Consider the following 20,671-nt stretch of genomic DNA (forward strand, 5'->3'; position numbering starts at 1 on the left):
GTCGAAGGGGTAGCGATAGTCCCTTTTGTAATGTGCAAAATGATATCTCCACCGCGAGCATCTCCATTACAGGCGGACCAGATTGTCTTACCCAACGGATTTGCTTGGCAGAACACGACAAATGAGCGCGGGGAATCGATCTCTAGGCGTGAACGGCGACAGCGTTTTAAAGCCAATGAATAAGTCATTAGATGGCTGGGAGTATATATAAAACCATTGAACATCTTTAAGGCTGTGAATGATTAGGAAATGCACCGCAGACATTATTTTATAGGCTTATCTTTTCCGACCAAAGTTTGGGATGGATTTTACCTTATCTGATGGAGTAATTTAGTTTATCCGAGGTGGTAATTGAATTCCAAAACTTCATTAGCTTATCTACCCGACCCCGAGAAGGAAAGAGGAAGGCAGTCATTTTAAATCCTGGCGGATTCCATAGGGCACAGAAACTTAACAATAGACATGGCAGATATTTGCAACTGTAGTTTATTAACATGATGATGCAGGCGGTCTATAAACCCTCATACAATTTACAAGAGATAAGAGTCCGTAACAAAGTCCTTGGAAATTGACGTCAGGTTATTAGTTTAGCTCTTGTCCAAAGCCCTTTGAAAAAGTCTTCTCCATCTTTGGGAAGATGCGGAGCCTTCGTTAGTCAGGAAGAACTCGGGAACATCGAGGAAAGAGTGTTTCTTTCTCACTGAAACAAGTGTGGATATAGATTGATAGAAAAAAACAACAGGTGATTACTAAGCACACAATAAAATGCTTCTTTAAAAAATTCCTTACTCCATGTAAACCGTCTCCTGTAATGTCAACTTCTGTGAAGTTACACAAGTCTGTGCCCCAATGCATCCCAAGAGCCTCAGCTGTGTGGGTGGGGGCTGGGATTATTATTGGTTGACCAATCACTAAAACAGTGGCTCCCGACCTGTTTTAGACCGCAATTTCTAGTTCTGAAGCAGATTTTTATATCTGTGTCCCGGTGGATGTCAGCGCATCGTACTGCACTAAGGGATTAGTAGTGGTTATCCTGTGCCTACCAATCATTAGGCACATCTGCTTGTACATAAAGAACCTTAAGACCTTTCAAACTATTTTACATCAAATATATGGAGCTTAATAGTCAGAAATCACCTGCTACCCTGTCTGCATTTCAGGTGATCACAAGTGGGGACTTTAGAAGCTCCTACCTGCTGTATCTTCTCTACCATATGGATAGGAAACGTTTGGTACAATGGTAGCACACATTAAGCTAACCTCCAAGTGCAACTTGAAGGTGAGAATAAATAAATATGTGGCAAAATTTTGATTCCACTTCCACTCGCTAGAGTTTGTCTTGGCTTCAGTTATGTCAAGTTCAAGTGAGTTTTTTGGTTTATGCGTGCACTTTACTAACACATCACAAAAACGAGTTATCATTTTAATAATGCTACATATTTTCCCCACCCGGGTTGCCAACGTGCAAACAGTTCTGTGATCGTGTCTTGTTTTAACAAGGTGTTGAGCTCAGCCCTTATGTAACCTACTGGCGCTTTCGGGGTGGGGGCGTGGCTGACTAGCTGGGGGGCGTGGCTAGTCCCGCGCCCGAGGGGGCTGGTAATATTGCTGCGTGGGTCGAGCCGTCCGCATCTGTCCGTCGCCGCCGTCACGAAACTCCATCGAGTCGTCATAGCAACCGTCGTCTTCCTCCTGTCAGCAGACACGGTAACACGACGCGTGTTAGCGACTGACAGGACGACGAACAGGTAGACCCCTGCCCCACACCTGGACTACTCCCTATCCCCCTCAGCCCCCCTCCCACTGGACTACCACTACTCCCACTGCACTACCACCACTACTCCCACTGGACTACCACCACTACTCCCACTGGAGTACCATCACTACTCCCACTGGACTACCATCACTACTCCCTCTGGACTACCACCACTACTCCCACTGGACTACCACCACTACTCCCACTGGACTACCATCACTACTCCCACTGGACTACCACCACTACTCCCACTGGACTACCACCACTACTCCCACTGGACTACCACCACTACTCCCACTGGACTACCACCACTACTCCCACTGGACTACCATCACTACTCCCACTGGACTACCATCACTACTCCCACTGGACTACCACCACTACTCCCACTGGACTACCACCACTACTCCCACTGGACTACCATCACTACTCCCACTGGACTACCATCACTACTCCCACTGGACTACCATCACTACTCCCACTGGACTACCATCACTACTCCCACTGGACTACCATCACTACTCCCACTGGACTACCACCACTACTCCCACTCGACTACCATCAACCACTCATCCCTTTCTAACCTCTTGCCCCTCCAACTGGATAACCCTCACCCCCTCACCCCTCCCACTGGATAACCCTCACCCCTCCCACTGGATTACCCTCACCCCCTCACCCCTCCCACTGGATTACCCTCACCCCCCTTACCCCTTACATTGGATTACCCTCACCTCCTTACACTGGATTACCCACAACCCGGATTACCCTAACCTTTAACCCCCTCCCAGTGGACAACCCTCAGCCCTTCACCGATCCTCCATCATACATGCTGGAGGCCTCTCCACCTCGCTTCACCTTAACACTATCTCTCCCTCTTACTCTTTTTTTAAACCACCCCCACTTTACAGCAGCCAGCATGCTGAACCCCTCCCCCACCCCACCTCCCACCGAGTCATTCACCAGACACGTTTTACCAAAGCGCCGTGTTTCTGGTACGTGTCATAAAGGAGCAGGTAGGGAGCACCTAGCTCCAGAATACCTACAGGTAGTCTGTGGACATTGGGGGGACATTTGAATCCAGAACCTTGCAGTTGGGAGTCACACCAAAGTAATAATATCCTGACCAGCCCAAGAAGCAACACTGATGATTCTTCCATCTAATTACTGATCTTATTGATTGGTTAAAGTGGGTATGTATTGCAATCGTAAGTATATTATCTATATGATATAGGCATAAGGAAGATGAAACTAGTCAAGTGGAAAGAGGCTACTAAAGTGACTCTACATTTGTGCGATACTCACAACACTTTACATCAACAATGTTTTATTGGGTTCATATGGATGTGACAATATTACGCCTTTTTCTGTTGCTCTAACTATTGACTACAAGTGACTAGTTGAAGAACATTGGTAGTAGTTGTAGTATAATTGCATCAACAATCAGGTGTATCTCTCAGTAACCGGTTACCCAGAGAGTGATCACAACAATGAAAAACTGTTGTTTTTTTTTACGCCTAAAGATACCTGCGATCGGTCAGAAATAAGAAGCCACAACTTCCTGTCTAGTCTCGTATCTCCCACTCTAACTGGCTCCTAAAGGCTTCCTTAGTTCCTCACCCAGGGGCCCGGGGCTGCAGATTTGATGCTGTGCAGTAGGACCTCTTCACAGTTGCCGAAGTCGCTGAAGACCACCACCGCTGTGCAGCCGGAGGCGTGCACCGCATCGATCCTCGCTCGGTAGAACTGAGGCCGACAGGGGAAGTGGGAGGGGGAGGGGGAGAGGGAGACAGCATTGACGTTGAGGTTGTAGCAGGGAGATGGGACAGAGTGAAAGACAGTGAGAGAGAAGGAGGAAGGTCCAAGAGGAAGAGCAACGACAGCGAAAGGGGAGAGAGAAAGGAACAGGACAGAGAAAGGGAGAGATAGAGGGATATCGGGAGGGGAGAGATTGAGCGAGGGAGAGAGCAAATAAAATTGAGTATTCTTCACAGAGGGAAGTCCCTTTCGCTAAAGGATAATATTTACATGGCACCGTCTTTGATGAGATCATTTCAAAGAAAAACTGAAAATACACCTGCGTGTAACACCTGGAGTGGTCCAAATGCATTTGTGGACAAACTATAAAGTGGTTTTAACAACAAGCACTGATGCACTAGTTATACAATGGACAGCAGCTGGAAGTGTTTTCTAATGCAGATTGTCTGAACAAGCAGATCACACACATATAAACAAATTAGACATCTAAGTTCATTTCATTACCTTTTGTTTTATACCCACACATGGAACACCCATCCATCCCAGCTCTGTGTGTAACTGCTAAACACCTATCTCATCCACATGTCTCACCAGCACATCTTACCGTGCGTTCAAAAAAGCTAAGGTGCAGAGCGAGTCAGTATTTCCCATACACAGACCAATGTGTGGCACAGCGCCACAGAATCAACACTGAGCGCCACGAATTGATCAGCATTTTATTTTTTTCGCGATTTTGAAATATAAATATCGTTCTCTTCATTCATCTCCGCATAGCACTCTTTCTCTCTGTCATTCTCGTTCACACATGCAGACAAGCGCGCATACATGCCAATGGTGCGCGGGTACACTGCCACTTATTGGATAAACCCTCGTATCACTGTAACACTGCACACGCACTGACAGCGGATTCTTCCGCGCATCCTCTCAACGCGTCTACAAAGGAAAACCAAAAGCAGCGAGATATTTGCGATTAATGTGAAACGCAGTTATAGTTTATATATACTATATGGTGTTAGACCCCCAGCCCATTGTGCCGGTGATTTGAATTTGCTCTGCAGAATGGACTTTGAAATGTATTTTGCGCACGATTGATCGATTACGTGAATGAGCAGACGCGACCCTTTTGTTATGTGCGATTCTACCCATGCAAACGATGCAAATTCATTCAATTCACTCATTCACATTTGACCTTTTCCCGCGGATTTTGGTCGATGCACAATCACTTGTCCGAGAAACGTGAGTAGGATATTCGCTTTGCTTTTGGTGCTAATGAACCTTTAAGGGCACCACCTAGTTTTCCACCAAGTGAATTTCCCGGGTGGCGAGCCAACCAGCCTTCCCATTGCTCTGTACCAACTGCTAATCTGATCCATCAATCATATCTCTGACCCAACCTGCGATGTCACTATAGAAGTAGCGACACCGCAAGTGGGACCTTGAACAAATCAATAAAAAAATGGCTTGTAATGGCTGTAGTGCCTGGTGGTTTGAACCAGGTTCTTTACATGTTCCTTACCTTGCCATCTTCCCAGTAGGGTGCCATACACTGGTCTCCTGGTTTCCACGATGACTCCCCCATGTGACCTTTCTCCGACCCCTTAGGACCTTGGATTTTGTCCTGGACTGGCTTTTGGCCTGGCCTTCCCTGGCTGGGCCCTCTCTGGGAGGCCGCTCTCTTGGGAGGAGGGGCATCTCTGGGGAGTGCTGCGACGATGTCGGGTTTGATGGGTCCCGTGTGTGGGGGGATCCTCCTGGCCTGGGGGGGAGGGTCTTCTCTACGGAAGGGCGTCGCCGTGACGTCAGGTTTGATGGGCCCGGTTCTCCTCTGCTCCCAGTCCCCATTGAGGGCAGGATCCGCACCCCTATTGGGCCGCGTGTCCCGGGACACGCCCCCGACGTCCTGGTCGGTCACCGCGGCGGGCGTCTCCGTCCACGAGATCGGCCGGTCCCCCCTCCCCGCTCGCCTCCTACCGGGATCTTCGGCTCTGTAGTCGCTGCGTCTCGTCACTCCCGCCCCCCTGCCCTCAGGCGCTGGTGGCTCACCGAGCTTGGGCATCGCAGAGTTCTCTCTGGGGCCTCTTCGGTGGTTCGATTCCCCAGCGCCAACTTCTCCATTGCGAGCATTGCGTTGGTGGAAGCTCTCTGAGCGTGGGGCTGGCTGGTGGAAGCTCTCTGAGCGTGGGGCCGGCTGGTGGAAGCTCTCTGAGCGTGGGGCCGGCTGGTGGAAGCTCTCTGAGCGTGGGGCCGGCTGGTGGAAGCTCTCTGAGCGTGGGGCCGGCTGGTGGAAGCTCTGTGAGCGTGAGGTTGGTGGGGGGGGTGGAACCTTGGGCTGGCCGAGCACAGACGTGGATGATGAAAAGGAAGAGGTGCTGGTGTTGTGGTCGTTCTGGAAGTCCCTGCGGCCGCTGGGCAAGCGGTCGGTCCCACCACGAGGGCCTCTGTCGGGGCCAGGCCAGTGGGTGGAGCCCTGGTGGGCCGTGGAGGTGGCGTGAGGGTCTTGGCCAGGCCGGGGGAAGTCTGTGTCCCTGTTGAAGCGTGGGGGTCTGGGGGTCCGCTGGGAGAAAGAGGCTCTGGAAGAGGAGTGGAGGTCCGAGGAGGAGGAGAAGGAAGATCTCCCGTCCTGGGGCCTCCCTGCTGGCTCCTGGGGCTTAGAATCTGACAAAACACAAAATACACAGTATTAATAAACTACACACCAACAGTTAACTCAATGTTAATGAACTGCACAACATAAACACACACATAAACACTAAGTTAAAAAAACGTAACTGAATCTTAATAAACTAAATATAATGTTGTTAAACTAAAAACACAAACTTAACAAACTACACAACATAAACAAACACTCATGAACACAAATTGATAAACTACACATTAACACAATGTTAATAAACTACTCAACATAGACACACAGATAAACACCACATTCATATACACATAACACAGCCATAGACACAATGTTAATATTCTAAACAACGTAGTCTCTCAGAATGGACTTTTATTAAAGAAATTAAACATACAGGTATCGAAGCCACAGTTCAGTGCAGATAGAGACAGACAGACAGAGATAGAGACAGACTGTATGACCAGAAAGCACACCAACCATTGATGGAGAACGATCCTATCTTTGACTCCAAGAAGTCGAACAGCGTGCTGGGTCCAGACGGCCTTCCACCTGCTCCCTCTCCATCTTCTTCATCCTCACCCCTCGACCGCCCTCTCCCCCTGCCCCTGCCCCTGCCCCTGCCTGTGCACACACACACACACACACACACACACACACACAGACACACTTATCGATGTGTTTTGTTGTGCGCGTAAGTCTAGGAGAACTTTCTCATCTATATCTCTCTCGAAAAACACTGTTTATCGCCTCTTGGGATTTTGTAGAGAGTGAATAGAAGGTATAATTTTCATGCAGTGGTTGAATGTATGTGTGTGTGCAAGAGTGTGTGTGTGTGTGCCTGTGGAAGAGTATACGTATGTGTACATACCCCTGGGTGGGGGCCTGCCGGAGTCGGACCCGTGCATGTCGTAGGACGAGCCGTGTCTACTTGGGGCCTGGCTAGGGGTGGGGCTAGGGGCAGGGCTAGTGGCTGCAGTCAGCAGGCTATTCAGGGCAGCCTCCAAGTTGTTGTTGTGGTCCATCAGAGCCACCCGAGCGTCCTCTTTATCAAAGCCCATCTCCATGATGTCCTTCAGGGCCCGCTCATCCACCTGGCAGAGAGACGGAGGGGGAATTTACATTTATTGACAAAATATTATTATTCCACAATCTCAGATAAGATCTCAGAAAGAGAGAGGAGAGGGTGAAACAGGGAAAGAAGGAGAGAAAGAAAGAAGGAGACAGAAGAGGGAGGAGAGAGAAGGATATAAAGTGATACATAGAGAGAGGAGGAAGAGATGGGCGGGGGGGTTATAGAGAGGAGAAAGTGACACAGAGAGAGATTAAAAACCCATTCTGAGGAAGCAGAACAGATGAGGAGTACTTTGTTCGAGGAAGGTCAGGTAGGTAAGTATGTGTCAGGGATGTGATAGGATGAGTGAAACAACGAACACAATGAATGAATGTTGAATATTTAAGGAGAGAAAAGAGGTGGAGATGGAGGAGGGATTATCAGAGAACCAGATAAAGAAGGAAACAGGGGGATGTCAATTCTTGATAGAATAACACAGAACAGGGAGAGAAGTCTTCCTACAGTTCATTGTCCTTTTCAAAACTGGCAGATTAGCGTTAAGCCTTCCCAGTCCACTTGATTAATTAAAGGATGTCTACAAGAATCACAGTTAAAAAAGTTTTAAAGATGTACAACAACATCGACTCATAATACATAAAAACGCCGACTGACAAACAATTGCAATTGCGGAAAACTTTGCTGTTAACGTATAATTGGCCACAGAAGGATTCTCGGAATGGTGACTCTTGCTACGATGACGTCCAAAGCCCACATTAATGTCGGTTGTTCATGTTTGCATTAGATCTATGAGTTTAGTTATTCTAACAAAAAGGAAAGTCTACAATGTCAATGAGATTGAGAACAACAACATTTCTTTGAAAAATAAAAATAAACATGTAGGCTACAAATGATTGTTACTATTAAACCGGCGATGAAGTCAAGGATTACATGCTTGACTTCTGACATCAATGCGTTTGTCTTTCAATCTGCAAATAAATGCCAACGCATCCATTCCTATTGTATAATGAAACGTTTAATAATTTGAAACACTGACGCCTTAAGGTACATGGCATAGCCAGAGCTATGCATTTTAGGAAAATACACAAGGTCAGAAATAGTCTTGCTAACTTTAATAATCAGTGTCTGGCGGATTTAAACATTATCTGTTATAACTAGACCCCTGTTTAGTTTGAGGAAGAAAGAACCTTGGGCTGCACACACACAAATCAGCTGTATCACATTATTATTAATCTTTTACATGAATAGGTGAATGTGAGTGAGCAGAATATAATCAGTGGTCATTAGACAAGATTCAAAGCCCAATGTTTCGCTAGCCGCACAGCTAACTTCATTGACCCCTCCTAATTTCTCTTTGAATGTGTAAATCAAGGGAAGGATTGAGAACGGTACTAAGTGAGGTTGGGAGGAGGGATGGGGAGAGTTGGGATAGGGTTAATTCGTCTTTATAAGTTATTTTTCTATTTGTGCTTTTAAAATCATGGTCTTATGAAAAAGCTTCAAGGTGTTGTTGCTGCGAGGATAGTGTTTTGTCGATGATAGTGTGTTGGTGATGATAGTGTGTCGCTGATTAATGTATTGAGGATGATAGTGGGTTGGTGATAAGTGTATCATGATGATAGTGTGTCGCTGATTAATGTATTGGGGATGATGGTGGGTTGGTGATGATAAGTGTATCATGATGATAGTGTGTCGCTGAGTAATGTATTGATGGTGATAGCGTAGGCTGGAGATGATACTGTGTTGGTGATGATAGTGTGGGCTGTGAATTTCCACTGGTCATGTCCGGCCGGTTTCCGAGCCAGACACTCATCCAGTATGCCCAGTACTGGCACCACCAAGCATTCTCGTAATTAGCCAATCAAAACAGGAATCTCGCTGGGAAACAACACGAGTGTGTGGTGTCCTTAGAGGAGAGAGCTAGGCAAGCTCTTCAGAGTTTTTCTAATTAGCAGGGCTAGTCATAGTGCCACTGCAACCAATAATACTTCAGAGAGGGCCATCATGCTCACAAAAAGGAAGCATTCCTCTCTCAAAGGGCTTCTTGAAAACACTTCAGCACTTCATATGAACCGAAAGCAGAGGGTTATGTTGACCAGGGCTGCTCTCTTTCCAGTCCCAAGCCACAGATAATATCTCTTATCAAAGGCCTTGAGGATGAACTTGAGACTTGAGGGCTATATCATGCTACTGTGAGAAGGGGAGCTAGAGCGAGGGGACGGGAGGAAGAGGCAGAAGAAGAGCTATAGAGAGGGAGGGAGTAACGGGAGGAAGAGCAAGAAGGAGAACGAGAGAGGGAGGGAGGGAGAGCTGGGAGGGATTTAAATCATTGTACCCTTCTCAGGATCAATGATTTAACCAGCAACCCATCTAGACTCCAACCTGCCCTGACCTCTGGCTAATGAAGAAAGTGCTAAGAGCTCAATGATGTAATGTCAGGATGTAATGGGATGTAATGATTAGTGGTGTCCCTCACCAGCTCCCTGTAGTTCCCATCTTGTCGGACGTCCCTCCCCGGCTCCCTGTAGTTCCCATCCTGTCTGCTCTCCCTCCCTGGCTCCCTGTAGTTCCCATCTTGTCGGCTGTCGCTCCTCTCCGTCCACTCGCTCCGATCCTCTCGTTGGCGGTACGCGTGGGAGTCTCGGCCGCGGTAGGAGGAGCCACTGCTAATCAGGTTCCCGCCAGCGTTTCCCCCGCCGCCAAATGTGCGAGGAGCCTGAGCACGGAGACATGAGAAGTAACCAACCAGTGAGCCACAGGTGAGCAACAGGATACTTACACAAGCAACCAATCCAATTAGCTAGCAGGAGATCATCAGGTAAGCAACCGTTTATTTGCAAAAGTAACTAATCCAATTAGCTAGCTGGAAACCAACAGGTGAGCAACAGGTAAGTTACATAGGTAACCAATCAAATTATCTAGAAGGTGACTGAGAGTTGGGAAACAATAATTGAAGAACGGATCTTAATTGATTATAATGGCTTGATTATATACTTGATTGTTTGCCTGGTGCAATGAGATGCCATCATTGTACAAAAGCCAACTAATGGTGCGTTTGAGATACGTCATACACCACTCGCCGGTTTGCTCTCGTGACATTATTTCATGTATTTAGCACTTGACTATGTGGGCATCGCTACATGACGAGTCGGTAAGAACAGTCATTGGCTGGTCATTGTTAGTGGTAGCTACATTAGCCACTCAGCCTGACCGTGCAACGCATAAATTGGTGACCGGATTAAAGCAGCAATGTAATCAAGTGGATAAGAGCATTTAGGCCAACGTGGCACAAATACAAAGAAAATACATCTCATTATGGTTGCAGCCATCTTTGTTTGTCGAGTCTTACGGTTAGCCTTGCTGAACTCGTGGACTCTCAGGAGCACGAGTTCAAGGGGCGTGCCTCCGGTGAAATGTCACAAGAAAGCTGGGAGATTTCCCACTTTGCAACTCGTGCAGGTGGTGTACGATGCATCTCGAACACGCCATACAGTCCTTGGTCTCGCGCTCTAGTCAGGTGTAGACGGTTTAACATGGAAACGTAATGCCTCACCTCCTTGGTCTTGGCAACCTCAGCAATGGCGGCCGTGCGCTGCTTCTCAAACTGCTCGTTCTCCTCGGGCTTGAGGGGGGTGGGGCTCTGAAGGGTCTTCCTCCGGTCCAGGGCCTTACTGTCCACCACCTCCTGTCTCACACACTTCTGTAGCGGTAGACAGAGGTTACTACGGCACTCCTGTGGTAGGTGGTGTTGTTGTGATGGTGATTGTGTCATATGTTTGTCATTTATCGTTGTGGTGAGTGCCAAGTTATTTTGCTGGGCTCTTATTGTTGAGGTTGTTGTATTTTGTTAAAGGTTGTTTTCGTTGTTGATATAGTGTTGTGGCTGTGTAATTGTAGTTGTTTTATTTTGGTGTGCTTGTTGTGATTTTTATTGTTGTAGGTAATTCTGGAATTCGTAGTTTCATTGTTTAGGTAGTAGTGGAAGTTGCAGCTGCACTGTTGAAGTTGTTATTTAGTTGTTGTATTTCCTTTGTTGAGGATGTGGTGGTGATTGAGGTTTTAATGTTGTGGTAACAGTGGTATTGTGGGGATTGTTATAGTATTTTGTGTTGTCCTAATCCTTCCGCCCACCTGTCCAAACGGTACGAAGGGCGGAGGTCCTCCTTCTGCTCCGATGTTACTCCGGCTGTGTTTGGCCAAACTCTGAAACCATGACAACGGACCACTTCACCAACTGGCGTGTGGATGATCGTCGGGCTTGACATCCCGTAACCCCGTTGACTTGATCAAAAAAACATGCGAGCCACAAGCCTCACCCTCTGCAGTTCCCATTTCTCCACCATGAACTGAACCTCCCCTCCCAGGACGCAAATCTTGGAATCCTCCAGGAGCAGGAAGCCATTTCTAACCTGGACCGTACCAAGTAGCTTCACCTTCGTTCCAGGAGGGGTGTTCAAACTGAGAAAAAGGAGGACATGAGTTTGTCAGAGGAGAAAGTGCAGGACAGTACCATGAATAGAAGAAAAAGTAAAAAAAAATGAAATACAATGAATTCGGAATCAACTCGATAGCCTAACCCCTCCATACCCTTGCCCTCAACTCTCCCCCCACCTCAAAATTCTCCCCTCAATCTCCTCCCACCTCTACGCCCCAGCCTCCTTTTTCTCCCTCCCCCCCACCACTCTCTAAATTACATGGAGCAGGTCCAGGGGAGGCCAGGCCCATGTGTGTGCGTGTGTGCATGTGTGTGTGTCTCATCATACGTCATCAGGCCCTCCCTCATTACCGAGCTCCAGCCACCAGATGTCAGCGTGGCTAGAATGGATTTCAATCTAAAACACTGGGCTGTCCTAGTCAGCAAGGTCTCCTACACGCACATACATACACAGACTGTAAAACACGTGCACGCACAAAATGGATAGAGATGCAGACAAAAACCCACAGCAAAATACACATAATCGCACAAACACACACAAACACACACACGGACTCCCGCAGAGAGCAGACACAGTTGGATCCTTCTTGCTACTTAATGCACTGTTATTTTCCCTGACTTTCAGATGTTTCAGTCACACACACCCTCACCCATGCAGACACACACCCAAATGCAAGACACGCAAACACCACACACACACACACACTGATTCACCATACAAATTGACACAACAGACCCACACACACACACACACACACACACACACACACACACACACACACACACACACACACACACACACACACACACACACACAGTAAGACGTGGTGTTTGTGTCTGCATGTATGCAGCTCATGAAGAGAGCTTTTGTTCTGTTCTCTCCCCCCCTCCACCTGTACAGCCTGCACTGGTTGTCATGGCAGCGGTCGCTGCGGCCACCGCTGCCGGGATGGAGATGTCATTACCAGGGAAGTGGTTAGTAGATCAGCTGCCACAGAGTGGAAACAGCAGATAAAGGGAAAATAGAGAGGAGATGTTGACAAGGAGGGGAGAAGGGGTGTGCGTGTTTCAGAGATGGTGGGTGGGTGTGTGTGTGTGTGTGTGTGTGTGTGTGTGTGTGTGTGTGTGTGTGTGTGTGTGTGTGTGTGTCTGTGTGTGTGTCTGTATGTGTGAGAGATAGAGTTAGGCTATCTGTGTGAAACAAGCTGGAGGAGGGATAACAGGAAATTGAGGACAGAGGGACAGCGGAGATTGCAGATGAAAAAAAAGAGCTGAAATTCAGCAGAGACGCCAGACAGGACTGGTAAACAATGTTTAAGATGATGTGATTACACAGCTAAATGCGGCAATGTTTATTGTGAGCGTCTGCCTTAAAATAGAGGAAACCACTGTGAATCACAACACTTCAAAATAACCCAAGGGAAAGTATGAAATATATAGCGGAAGTCTTAATATTAGTAACCATAATGAATCCTAAAAGTTCCAAAGAATCTGAGTAAAAGAACTATATACAGTGTGAGTATTAACATTGGTAACTATTGTGAATGGTGACTATTTAAAAAGAATCCTAGTGAAAGTAGTATTATACATTACAGTGTAAGTCTTAACATTACCCTCATCACTTATAGAGGGCCGCTCTTGAACTTTCAATGCAAGTAAAATTTCATTTAATGTGAAGTACTATAGTATATTTGTAATATTTAAGTTTGATACTTGGGGTTAGTGCTGCTTATGTTTTCATACTCGCGTGCTCAACATTTACAGTGTCTGCCTATTAGGGTGCCGGCATATACATTCACTCTGTCCTTGAATGTCCTCCCTTTTTGCGCAAGTTTATAGGCGTTCAGGGTTAGAGTGCAGGGAACGGTGAGACATTCAGAGACGTGATGGATGAGGTTAGCTCGGGAAGCTGGAACAAGTGTGCCACCTTTGCACGCCAACACAGTACTGCAGCTAGAGTGGTTGCGGTTGCTGTGCTTTTGTTACTTGTTCACACTCTTTACCAAGGCAATGTTGGCTCTCCCTATACCCTGACTCCTGTCCGCAATTTGCAATGAACCCGACATCATATTGAAAAACAATAATAATGCATAAAACATATGTACATGTGTAGAAGTTCTCCTGTGTGCAGACGGGAGAGGGAGAGAGATGCATTTCTGCATAGCTCATATAATTGCGATGGAAATAGGCCTACTCTCAATGAACAGAGATCGGTACTACTAAAAACTAGCTGGCAGAACCCCCCCCCCCCCCCCCCCCCAAAGTTCAGAGATGTCCCTGTACCAGCTCCAAATATTTTTAAGATAGGACACATGGGATCCAATTCCCAAAGTGTTTTTTATATAATTATGTTACTTATGCCTCTACTTAAACTCAACAAAAGTTAACTTTTAGTCCAACAGTATGCAGCTATTATTTATGAATAATATTTCCCCACCTCATCCATCCCATGGATGGAAACTGTTTGTACAGTTATGAACTAGTTTACTAGTACATAACTGTTTACTAGGAGATTACTAGTCCACACCAACATGAACATCTAACATGTGATCCATGTTAGATGATCCATCATCCCAAGCCATCCCATGGCCCACATTATGGATATTTTATGGATATTTTCTCCAACTTGGAGAAGAGTGGTGGCATAGACCTCTCACATCACACTCATTCAAGGCAAAAACCTGCTTGACTTTCGTCGTTGTGCAAAAAATTATATATTCTCAGCTAATTTAGCAAGCACTTAGTTTAGCTGCAGAGCAGTATCACATGCGGTTTCCCATCGCATAATAGTGTCCTGTAAATGGGCTCTCTTTCTTCTACGCTTTCTTTTATGCTAGCCAATTCAGCTTCTGTGCAGAGGACAACATGACTTAGGCAAATGCTAATAATAAAATTAACAAATTAATAATTTAGCAGACACTTCCAAAGTGTTTGCTAAATGATTGCATCCATTTTGACTTACAATGAATTCAGTCACACGTCATTAATGGGCAAGTAGGGGTTGGGTTTGTAGGGATGCCTACCGGTAGACTGCGGACGTTGGGGGATCGAAACCCAGAGCCTATGGTCTGGGAAGTCCTTACCACACTAACCTGCTCCCTGTCTGAGCGACGAGATGGCAAGGAGATGAAGACAGCAGAATGTGTGTGTGTGTGTGTGTGTGTGTGTGTGTGTGTGTGTGTGTGTGTGTGTGTGTACCTGATCTTGGACAGCTGTTTGTATTCGAGCGCTGGGCAGCTGGTGTGTCCGTCTGTCATGTGCACGCGCAGCATGCGGGGCGCCGCCTGGGAATGCTCCTGCTCTTTAGGGGCCGCGATGTTCCTCACCTTCTGCACCTGCAGCACACATGGTCCCTCTACCTACACACACACACACACACACACACACACAGCGGAAGATTAGAGGACTTTCCTCTGATACTCCCCTTCTTTAAGAAACCTTAATCATACATTGAACAGCCACTGGGTAGGTGCTAGGATGGAATAATGGTGTATAAATAGTCTCACTACCACGCTGGGAACACCAGGCTGTTAGCATCACATGCTATTTAATTCGTCTTTGCTATGCATTGGGACATTTCCTTTCTGATTAATTACAGAGCGCTTCAGACTCACAGCCAAACGGGAGGGGGAGGGGGGGGGTTTCAGGTCACTGCTCCTTCGGTGTGTGAGAGCCATCTAGTGGTGCTTGGTGAGAACTGCATGCTAGTTGCTTAGTAACTTCACTATTTTGAATGTTGCCTTCGGCAAGTCCAGATCTACCATATGGGCAACCTTGGCACGTGCCCAGGAGTCCCTGGGCACCAAAGGGCCCTCCACGATGCGATTCTTCACAGAAATATGACACAGCACTTGACCCATTCTCTTGATATTCCTAATGATCAAATCGGTTGGACATATATCAGTTTTAATCTTTATTTTATGCAGTCCATGTCCACCCACACAAGAGCTTGGCTGGTCACGCAGTTTTGACCTGCTTTTTACTGTTGTAGACCTAGCATAATACACTTCTATGCCGACATTTTTAATGTTAGATCCATTGGGGACGGGGGAAGGGTAGGCTACTTTGTAATTTCGCAGGTTGTATAAAAGTGTTGACCAAACGTCAGCTCTATAGAGGAGTGCTGCTGACCGGGCTGCCTCTTCTGCAGGTGTACACCGCTAGACACACGGGACTCGTACTGGCCCTCGTGTTTTTGGGCCCCCGTCACACACCACTAATTGAGTGTTAATATCTGTGGATTATCGAATATCTTAATTAACTAGTATTCTTGATAAACATTCTAACTGCAGAAGCTGCTACAGATATGGGTTATTATTTAGAAACAGCACCACAGTAGGGCTATGCTGTTACACAAGTTTCTGATATATGGCCTGGATGCCACCAAACGTTGGCAAAGTAACACTGCTTTGAGGCAAAGTCTATATATCCTGCTTCAAAACTATGTAAAAACACATACTACTACTACTACTACAACATAACATAAAATGCTTAGATGTAAGATGTAGGAAAATGTATACACAATTATTTTCAATTGCAATGCGTTTGTAATGGGGGGGGTGGGGGGCTATCAGTTTTAGTGCCAGGGGCCCTTTGGGGGAACTAATCCAACCATGGCCGTTGGGATAAAATGTAGGCGTGCACGATGCAATGGAGGACACAGGGATGGCACAGTGCTGCTCTACATCCAGAGCAACAGTATGCTTTGGTTCAGAACTGCTGCATGCATAATCAACTTCAGGTTCCCCAGGATCAGGTTTAATCAACTCTTATTTCCTAACTGTTGAAAGCAGAGCACCATACATGCCTCACTCACAGGGAATCTTTTTGACATAGAGCTACCGCTGGTAAAATAAATATAAACATAAAACTATCATATTTGTTACTCTTCTTAACTATTCCTGAACAGCGGCTAAAAGCAACAATGCCAGTGTGTGGCCTTGTTTACATTCTGGGAACATTTTGCCTAGATTTGACAGAGCCTGGCAAAAAAAGAATAGACGTTGTAGCCACATCTTGTTGAAGGGAGCTTAAAAGTCGGATGTTAAGTGAGGTTTTTCCTGGTCTCACACGCTGTAATAGAGAGATTCAGGTTTATTTGACTTTGACAAAACATGATCTAAAATACTTACTCATTGCCCCATTACTAAATCCATGTTCATGATAGTCAACCCTAAATATAGTTAAATAGATATTGGTGTATTAGTGGGACCATATCGCCAGATCTACTCTTTAAGGACAGTGAATCACCATAAAAGTCCTTCTATGACAAAGACCAAAGTTATATATTGCTAATGTTTAAATTTGTGGAAAGCTTGCTAATATATTGGAACAATTATATTGCCAACGGATGTTTTAGTGATGCTAGTGGAGAAGGTGACAAAGTTATTATCATCCAGACCAGCGTTGTTCTTTAAGGGAAAATGCAGAATGCAAAGCATATTCCAGGGAACCAGACCCCACTGGATTCACCTTGTCAACTTTTCCACTGTTGATCTCTGAAGGAAGCACCTTCCGGCCGATTGGTCTCAGATCACTCTGGAAGAAAACAAAGGAGTAAATATGAATGACATGTATAGAAATGTAATAATATTGTATCTATAAATAAATATGTTATCTATAAACACATTCCGAACATCAGCCTATACATAAAAGCATAGTATAGTAAATGACACTGAAAAAATAAGATGGTAATTAATAAGCCCAGAGGAGACATTTTGGTGTCAGAATGGAACCTACAGTAGATAAAAACTAGAGATAATACATCTATATTCACAATGATTAGTAGAAATAAAAAAAAAATACAGTTGAGGTCGACACCACACAGAATATGCAACATCATTGAAACTAATCATTGACCATTATCGAACATTAACAAATAATGTGTTTCAATGACTAAATCAAACTTCAAAAAAATTTGTTGTCAATGTCTTTCTTAGTTGCTTTATGTTTCCAAAAGGTAACATTTTTGTTGGATGATTGCAACTACTTCATAATCTGATCTGATGTTTGTTTATACTGAGAAACAGACACCTGCTCCATGTAGATCAATACAGGACGAGTCGTCCTGTATTGATCTACATGGACAAGACAAGACACTGCTCTACCAGCTCCATTGGGAGAGCATGTCCCCAACACTGCAATGGCGGGGGGCTCCATTTCCACTGGGACGGCCCATACTAAAAAAGTATGTATCAATTATAGATAAAAGCGTAGAGCAGGTGGCATACATTAAGCCATATGTTAACTTACATGAAGAGAAGAAGCAGGACAACTGTGGTAAATGTATCTTAAATTAAAGCAGCAAGAACTCTCTGAAAAATAACTTACATCAAGCGCTATACGGATGATGTCATTGTGGGAAGCCTTCTCAATCGTGCCTTTGAGTTGTGCTATCCCAGCATCAGTGAGGTGCCTGCATGGAGGAGCACGGCAGTGGGGTCAGAAGCGGTTAGCATATCAACAACAGTGTATCATTTATATTGTGACTACTAAAACACATGCCTAATGAACTGCCAAAAAGCTCTGTTACACAAATATGTCCAACATGACAGACAAATGGATATATATCAGATATGGTATTGGATTATTCACGATACAAGGTTTTATTCTGACATACCTTAAAATGTGTATACTACTATGAAATGCATCTAAGGCAAATTATTCAACATATCTTTGGTCATAAGTAGATCTATACCTTACTATTGTGTCAAATCTAATTATTGTTACAAACCATGCTTTCATAACATCCAGTCATATCTAAAATCATGGTGATTTATTCTGACTGAACGGTAAGAAATAGTCTACCTGTCGCCAACCTTGAGTTGCCTACAGGTAGACTGCGTATAATTCAGAATTCAGAAACAACAACGACCCAAATCCTATGTTACCCTTCTTCTGAATAAATACTGAACCATTTGGGAATAAAGCCTCTTCTAAGTGAATGTATGCTTAATAAACATCAAAATACAATGTACTATTATATTTGAACACTACAGAAGGAATGCGTTATTGGCATTTAATGGATAAAACAGAACATATAAATGAATCAAAAAGCCAAAGTCTGGATATTTAATGTGATGTCTAACATACTCCCATGCAACTATTAAGGTTAAGTAATAGAACAGGTTGAGTTGACGGTGTTCAACACAATGTCTCACTGAATTAAGTCATCACACGATCATTTTCGACCGATGAGTTTGCTTAATTTAATCGAATCTAGTTGAACACAACTTTGCTATGCTATTGTATAACGTAGTAGTACAATGGTGGTAGAAGTTATTCATAGAAATGAAATCCTTGGATGTCAGGATCCTGCACCTTGTAAGTAATAATTAACTAATACAAGTTCAAAAATACATAGGATAGAGATAAAACATACATGGGGAAAAAGACATTGAGAAACAACAGTGCAGGCTTCAGTTTTAAAATATGAAATAACGTTAGTCCAATATTGCAAAAGAATAGTACACTAAGGCAATGTTACATATATGAACATATTCATATCTGGTAATAATCTGAATTAAGTCACAACTATATTCCTCTGACAACATTATAATAATGATAAGTATTCATTATTATTATTAAAAAACAGCATTATTATAGTACAGCTAGCACTGTACATAGCCAGTCTGCTCTAGAAGCACATACCATCCTTCTCTGCTGAGAGATCCTGACAGATCTGTCATCGTTCTCCCTTTCTCGAAACGCTTCGTATCATAAATGAAGAAAGCGATATTTAAATGCAGCACTTCTTAACAAAGAACATACGTTTTTTTATATACATTATTCAGGAATCAAACGTAAACTTTAGCTTGCTAGCGCTAAAGCCACACAACACGGTGCAGCGACGTCATCAGTGCGCGACGAGGCTGGCTGCCTTTCAAGCTTTCAAGACGACATAAGTCTAGTCGCTTTGGCGCCCGTAAGTGGTGGGAAGGAGAAGTGCCAATATTTATGTAGAACGTAAACAGCTGTGCCATTATTCCATCAATATGATTCATAGGGGTTCCCTCACTGATGTGACTTCTGTATCCACCAAACAATTAAGATCTTCTTCTTAAAATATATATATATGTTGTTTAACGTAAATAAATCATATATTTTTGCCTATTTGATACCAAACAAATCATATTTTTTTACCTATTTCATAAAGTTTCACAGCAATTCTGAACAGTACATTTTCACCGCACGGTTTTTAATCATAGTGTGGTGCTGCTGTGTCCCATGCGGCAAAAATGTGTATAACCAAGCCCACATTGTATACAGTCAATTCATCACTATTTGCAAAAGGATGAAAGTTGGCAATAAAAACACTCCTACACGCTTTATTAAATAAATGGCCCATTATTGAGTTGGAGTCAAATAGAATTTAATCAAATTAAACAAAACCAAGAAGCGTAACATAAACCGCCATGATGTGAGGAAATGTGAAAAGCGAGCGAGAGAGATATTTCGGTCCATTACGTCCTTCCACAGGGCGACGCATCAGTGAGAGGCTGGGTGGATCGGAGGCAGAGGAAGAGGACGGTAAATGAGGCAGGTCAAATAAAACATGGAGGGAGGAGGGGGTATGTATTGTCCTAATGAAATGGCAAGACGGTAGGTGTCTAGGGAGAGAGTGTCATTAAGGATGGTGGCAGGGCAGAAACGCCATTAAAGGTGTTTATGATCAGTGACTCCACCGCCATAATAAAGGTCAGTTATTCACACACTCTGTGTGATGTCATTAATATCTCTCATTTAACTGTTAGATCTTGGCTGCGCTTCATCTTGTAAATGGCCTCCCTGACTAATTGGTCGTACCACAGTGAGGGCTTTTAGAAAAGAGCTTAAATTCTAATTTGAGAAGGCCTAGGGTTCAGTTATAGGCTCCTGTCTTATCTTCAGTGTTTGAGGAATTTGAATGATTGAAGATTAAATGATGAGTGTGTGTGTGTGTGTGTGTGTGTGTGTGTGTGTGTGTGTGTGTGTGTGTGTGTGTGTGTGTGTGTGTGTGTGTGTGTGTGTGTGTGTGTGTGTGTGTGTGTG

At 44.8% G+C, this 20,671-nt stretch overlaps 1 protein-coding gene across 3 annotated transcripts; it reads right to left on the reverse strand.

The window, feature by feature from the left end:
- Positions 1-468: 468 nt before the first annotated feature.
- Positions 469-19,519, reverse strand: tdrd3 (tudor domain containing 3). 3 transcript variants are annotated; one of them, XM_030377282.1, is made up of 14 exons: positions 19,292-19,519; positions 17,972-18,056; positions 17,114-17,179; positions 14,840-15,000; positions 11,523-11,664; positions 11,338-11,409; positions 10,760-10,906; positions 9,683-9,922; positions 7,006-7,228; positions 6,615-6,758; positions 5,028-6,166; positions 3,374-3,499; positions 1,530-1,692; positions 469-700 (listed from the first exon to the last, which is right to left on the reverse strand). In XM_030377282.1, the coding sequence occupies exons 1-13, from the start codon at positions 19,327-19,329 to the stop codon at positions 1,576-1,578; spliced, it is 2,700 nt and encodes an 899-aa protein (XP_030233142.1). In that variant the 5' UTR covers positions 19,330-19,519; the 3' UTR covers positions 469-700; positions 1,530-1,575. The 3 variants fall into 3 exon arrangements, with proteins under 3 accessions (XP_030233142.1, XP_030233144.1, XP_030233141.1); XM_030377284.1 differs by lacking the exon at positions 1,530-1,692; XM_030377281.1 differs by having other exon boundaries at positions 469-1,692.
- Positions 19,520-20,671: the final 1,152 nt, after the last annotated feature.

This window comes from Gadus morhua, chromosome 14 (genome assembly GCF_902167405.1).
Source record: "Gadus morhua chromosome 14, gadMor3.0, whole genome shotgun sequence".
In the NCBI taxonomy this organism is placed as follows: domain Eukaryota; kingdom Metazoa; phylum Chordata; class Actinopteri; order Gadiformes; family Gadidae; genus Gadus; species Gadus morhua.